This window comes from Populus euphratica, unplaced genomic scaffold, assembly GCF_000495115.2.
Source record: "Populus euphratica unplaced genomic scaffold, PopEup_1.0 scaffold125.1, whole genome shotgun sequence".
Classification (NCBI taxonomy): Eukaryota; Viridiplantae; Streptophyta; class Magnoliopsida; order Malpighiales; family Salicaceae; genus Populus; species Populus euphratica.
Genome location: NW_011500014.1, coordinates 344961 through 350882, shown reverse-complemented (window position 1 = coordinate 350882; position 5922 = coordinate 344961). Strand labels below are relative to the sequence as shown.

General features: G+C 34.3%; 1 protein-coding gene across 1 annotated transcript; it reads left to right on the top strand.

The window, feature by feature from the left end:
- Positions 1–1785: 1785 nt before the first annotated feature.
- Positions 1786–5637, top strand: LOC105141604 (NAP1-related protein 2-like). The gene is made up of 10 exons (XM_011048871.1): positions 1786–2083; positions 2558–2680; positions 2796–2846; positions 2964–3035; positions 3185–3298; positions 3385–3446; positions 3951–4011; positions 4139–4195; positions 4289–4333; positions 5122–5637. Exons 1-10 carry the CDS (start codon positions 1955–1957, stop codon positions 5215–5217), a joined length of 810 nt encoding a protein of 269 aa, XP_011047173.1. The 5' UTR covers positions 1786–1954; the 3' UTR covers positions 5218–5637.
- The last annotated feature ends 285 nt before the right edge of the window (positions 5638–5922 follow it).

Here is a 5922-nt window from a genome sequence, read left to right as displayed (position 1 = left end):
CGGCCACAAAGACCTCCTTTTAAATTATAAAATATACCTAGAATAACTACTTCTTTTTTTTATGGGAAGTTTTGTCTCTCATCAACCTACTATCCTTTCAAAGCTTAATATTTTTTTTTTGTTAGGCTACTCCACCTTTATCCTTAGGTTTCTTGTGAATAATTTTTTTTTAAGGAGTATTTATAAGGGTTTGCTATGGTTTGAGAAGTCTTAAATTCATTTCTAACCTCTTAATCTTGAGATATGTGTTGTTTAACCCTTGATAAAAACCCATTTAGAAGCCTTTATGTATGAATTCATGAAAAGAAGATATATTCTTGCACAATTTTGTTTTAATTATGGCTAACTAAGTTGTTCAATTTCAAGGTCTCATTAGAGCAATGTTAGTGTTATTGTCACCTAAGACCCCTGAAGTTGATGGAGGAAATTCACACCTTTCATTTGCATCAAACCTTGCTTAATTTAGAGATCTGTAGCTTTACATTTATTTGTTTAAAGTTGCCAACTCGATCAGTTAAAACTATCAAAACATAAGCTAGTTTACCAAACAACATGTCACTCACATTCTTTTCATTAAGTCTAAATGATGTATCATTTAAGGTTTTTAATTTGGATTGAAAAAGTTCAATTGAGTCCTTGTTATTTTAATTGCTTTTAATTTCATCCATAATTGCCTCCAAACTTTTAATTTTATGTAATTTCACCTTTGTCAAACTCAGTTGTCAATCCCTAAGTTGACCATCATTTTCATTTTGGTCTTTGGTTCTTGAATTTGTGAATTTTGAACCTCAATTGACCAACAAACTTTTAATTTTTTTAATTTAGCCCTTGAGTTAGTCAATTTCAACCCTTACATTCACATGTTTTTTCCAGTTTGGTACTTAGTTTTGGATTTCTTTAAAAAAGTTCCTAATTGCCGATCAAACTTTAATATTTATGCAATTAAGCCCCCTGATTTAATCAAATTAACTTTTAAAAATTACAATTCAACCCCTAAACTTTAATTTCTTCTAATTAAAGTCCAAATTGACTTCAAAAATCAATGCTTGTTGCAATTAAACCCTCAATAAACTCAATTAAATCTTAAAAAAACAAAATTCTAATTGAGTTCTTAAACATCTAATTTTGAATTTCCCTCCTCAAATTATATTTTCTTTGGCAATAGGGTCGTTATTAATTAGATGATAATATATTTTCACATTTTTTAATTTTTGGCAATTTCTTGGGTGTTTTGGTATTTTCTTACCAAAACATTTTTTGATTTTCTTCCATCATTTTTTCAATTTGTTTTTTTTTTTGCTTATGTAAGTTTCAAAAATGAGTAATAACAATATTTTTTGAGTTTTTAAAATATAAAAATTGAGATAATAAAATAAAAACAAGGGGTTCTAAATAGTGCTATATATCATCTTTGATTGAAATTAGAAGGAAACCTTACTCTAATATCTTTTAATGTAGTTTGCATATACTATTTAGAACCTTTTTTTCTTCTACATTTTCCTAGCCAAAATTATTAATCTAATATCATAGTAGCTTGTATAAAATTATTCCTTTGGCGTTTATTTTAACACTATGAATGGAAATTGTTGACGAAGACATAACACTACCAGTGAATCGGAGGGGTAATTCTTGTGAGGCTTTATAGACTAATGCCAGTTACGTTTTTGACAAAATCTAAAGCCTTGAGACTCAAATTGATAACAAGGTTATACTTTGTTGTGCTGTCACCCATCCATTGGTTAGTTACTAAACCTCTACCGTATGCTCCACAGCGGATACAAACTCGCAAAACCCTAACCCTTTTGTACTCACCACTCACGGGAAAAAAGAAAAAGGAAAGGAAAGACAAGGAGCGTAAAGGCACTAGGGTTTTAGACAATCATCAGCAGCAAAAGCAAACGGTAGGGGAGAGGGAGGGAGAAAGTGAGGTTTAGGGCTTTGGGTGATAGAGAAAATGGTGGCAGATAACAAGGGTAAGAAGTTGAAGGTAGCGGAGAAAGGCGAGGAGGACAATAACCAAATCGATGAAGAACTCGTTATCTCTATCGAGAAGCTCCAGGAGATCCAAGACGATCTCGAAAAGGTAGTTTAAAAAAATGCCGATGTAAATGTTGCATGTTTGTGGTTATGCGCTTTCAGTGTCCCATATATTGGTATGAAATCTGAGAAATTCTTTTGGTTTGGTAGAATCCAATTACTCAGTATTCCTTACACGCACTGAAATTAGACTCTCTTATTGACTTTAATTAGTTGCCTATTCATTCTGGGTTTATGCTACTTCGATGCCTTGATGTGCTGATTTGTTATGCTTAAATGACTTCTTAACTTGTTTAATCCCTGTTATTGGTAGAGTCGCATAGAAATTCAGATGGGGCAATAGTATCTCTGGTTATGTGATGAAAACTTCCAGAAAATCAACAAAAACAAGAATGATGATTTTCCTCCAACTCTATATTATTCAATCAGGAACGGGGATTGTATGAAGCATGTTGGATATGTTGACCTTATTGCTACCTTAGACCTTGGAACTTAAACCGTGCTTTGGTTATTTTTATAGATAAACGAAGAGGCAAGCGATAAGGTCTTGGAAGTAGAGCAAAAGTTTAATGAGATACGCAAGCCAGTTTATGATAAGCGGAATGAGATCATTAAATTGATTCCGGACTTCTGGTTGACTGCGGTTAGTGATCTGTTCTTATCAAAATATACAATTTGCTAACTGCTAGTATACTGTGCCCCTGCCTTCCCAAAAAAAGAGTTCATCCTTCCATCTAATTGTTTGTGGTTCTCTGCAGTTTCTAAGCCATCCTGCTCTTGGTACTCTTTTGAGTGAAGAGGATCAAAAGGTTTGGTTTTTGTTCCTGTATGATGTGAAGATTAACCTGTGTACTTGCATTTGTTCTTCTTCCTTAACTGCCTGTATGTGTAGTAAATTTGATGCCCTTATCCTTGTTTCTGGGTAGGTATTCAAATATTTAAGTTCGCTGGAAGTGGAGGATTCAAAAGATGTCAAATCTGGTTATTCAATAACATTTGTAAGTTTATTGTCGTCCTGTGCTTGCATACTTTTTCATGAATAACTGATTCCACTGTCTTTCCTCTGATTGAGTGGTACTCATTGATATCTGGGTTTTGCTCAATTGATTGAATAGTTCTTCATTCCAATGTTTTTTTTCCTTCACAGAACTTTGAATCCAACCCTTACTTTGAGGAGACAAAGCTTACAAAATCGTTTTCCTTCCATGATGAAGGGACGACAGAGATAACATCTACACCAATCACCTGGAAAGAGGGCAAGGTAAATTCTGTCATTTCATGACAGGTAACGTCTAAAACGTGTACTCTCTTTTGTTTATTATTTAATTGCATTTCCAAAATGTGAAGGGTCTACCAAATGGAGTCAGTCATGAAAAGAAAGGGAACAAGAGGCTTTGGGCTGATGAAAGGTTTATTTTCTTAACCTGTTCACTTTTTTTCCTGTTTTCTTACTCTAAAGCCAGTTATCATGTTATAATGGTCCTTTTCTTATCTTTAAAAATATCATCTGTTCTGGTACCATATAATGGGAAGCATAATAAAATATCTGTGCGGAAGCAATAACTTCATTTTTTTTTCTCTCCTTAGAAAAATGATTTATTGTTTGATTGTCACTTGTCATTCTGTTCATTGTCTTCCTCAATGAACCAATGATATCTTTCCTTTTGATGAGTCTATGATTGGTCAAATTTGATCTTTTTTTAGTAAAAGTGTTATGTTTTATGCTGTTTTATGTTTCAAGTGGAATACAAGTCATGGTTGCAAGATGTTTTCTATTTTATTTTTCAACTTCATTTTCATCTTTCATGGATATTGCCTGTTCTTTTTCCAAATCTGTTCTTTGTAATCTGAATTTACCATTCTCTTGTGTTGTGCTGTATACCTTACCTTTAAATTCACCTGCTTGAATGCAGCTTCTTTAGCTGGTTTGGTAACACTCAGCCAAAAGGCATGATTGATGACATGCAAGATGAGGTTAGTTGAATATGTAGCTGACAAAGTAGTAGAGCTTTGTTCATTGGTGGAAGCATTGTGGAGTTTTAGCTTCTTTAACAAATACTTTATTGAAGCTGATACAATCCCTTGCGAAAAAAAAATGCAGGTAGCAGAGATCATTAAGGAGGATTTATGGCCCAATCCACTCTCATATTTTAACACTGTAATTGATTTATTTTTTATGCTCGTTTCTTCCCTTTCTTTCTTGAAAATGAAGCTTGAAATCAAGTGTAACTTCCCTAATTATCCAACATAGGATCCTGATGATGAGGACTTTGATGGGGATGAAGGAGATGAAGAGGTAAATGATCCTATTTTATCATGTTTTGTGAATCTTATGACGTGCTTGTACTCTTTCCTTCTATTTCAGTTGAGGGCCTGATGTTTTATTGCTTCATTATTTCATTTTTGGTACTTGGAAAGTATAGTTGATGGTTTTCTAGATTACTTGTTGGATATGAAGATATTGAAACCAAAATTGATGGAAGATGCTTGTTCTTCAGAAGTATGAACTTCGTAGAGGCCTTCTTGCAAAACTTGATAGGAAATTATAACAAATTATAAGATGTTTATGGATTTGATATGTTAGTCAATTTTCAATTGCACGGGAATGAGACCTTTGACAATATTGAAATAGCTGAAGAAATCTGAGCTGCTGGAATTTGGTGTTCCATAGTGCTTTAATGCAGGCCAGACCGACTTTAGGCTTCAACAAATTCCAGTTATGTAAAAAAATATCTAGTTGAAGCGTTTTATGATCCTGTTGAAAAGAAGGTTGCTGGTGAGATCTTATTTTCATTCGTAAGGCTTTTTTATGCCTATGCATGTTAGGGATACAGTATTTGTTGTAGAAATGACATTGTTGTTTTATCTTTCTTAGCTAGAAACCGTCCTTTAAGATGTTTCAAGTTTAGTTGCAGTTCTATTGACTGATTAAACGATATTATCTCCTACTTCTAACAATAAAATGAAATTTCTGTGCCATTATATTAGGCCGGCATACTGAATGAGAAAATATGTGGGAACGAACTAGTAATGTCTTCCAAAGTTCAACTGTTATCATATTTCCTGGGTTTTGCCTAATTGCAGGACAAGGATAGCGATGACTCTGAAGAGGATGATGATGAGCAAGAGGAAGATGACGACGACGATGAAGAAGAAGATGACGATGATGCAGACAAATGATGCAGACAAATGATTCCCTCTACTTCAGCTTTTTACTTGTATCAGCTTTCCCGTTTTGGGCAACACCTTATGTAAAGTAGTCTATAAGGATTGCTGGTATCATGTGCTGGGGAGGGTAACCCACGCTATAACATTTTTATGGGTAGATTCGTCAACTATGTAGGCCACTGGCTATTACCATGGTCGGTTAGTGGTTTGCTGACTTTGTTCTTGTTTCAGGGCCTGCCTTTTTTCTTTTTTCTTTTTGTGTTTGGGGTTATTCCATGTTTTCCTTACCAGAAATGCAGGTTTCTAGATGATGATGTTATGTAGGCCTTTTATAATGATTTTCTCTGCTATGAACTTCTCCAGGTCAAACGTAGAATATCTGTGGTCTAAGGCTAATTGAATATCCCTGTATGCGTTATATTGCTGTTTGAACTTCATCATTGCCATCATCAGAACTTCGTACAAAACCTTGTCTGTTTTCTGTCGTAATCTTGTGACGCCCAAGTGTAATGTTCGCAATCTGAACGAACTTTGCAGTGTTACACTTATTTCATCATTAATTAGTGGAAAGGCCAATAGGAATCTTGATCATGATTATCCTGTTTTGCACTCCCTGGTGTTTTTGTCATGATCCTGAGGAGCTTGACAAAGATGGCAGCTTGTTATACGAGTTATAATTTGCTTGTGCCAGCAATATGGCGCCCTCATGCACAAAAG

Coding starts and splice junctions, on each gene's coding strand:
- LOC105141604 (XM_011048871.1), top strand. CDS start 1,955: ATGGTGGCAGATAACAAGGGTAAGAAGTTGAAGGTAGCGGAGAAAGGC. Junction 4,012..4,138: donor TTGATGACATGCAAGATGAG/GTTAGTTGAATA, acceptor AAAAAAATGCAG/GTAGCAGAGATCATTAAGGA. Junction 4,196..4,288: donor CACTCTCATATTTTAACACT/GTAATTGATTTA, acceptor TATCCAACATAG/GATCCTGATGATGAGGACTT.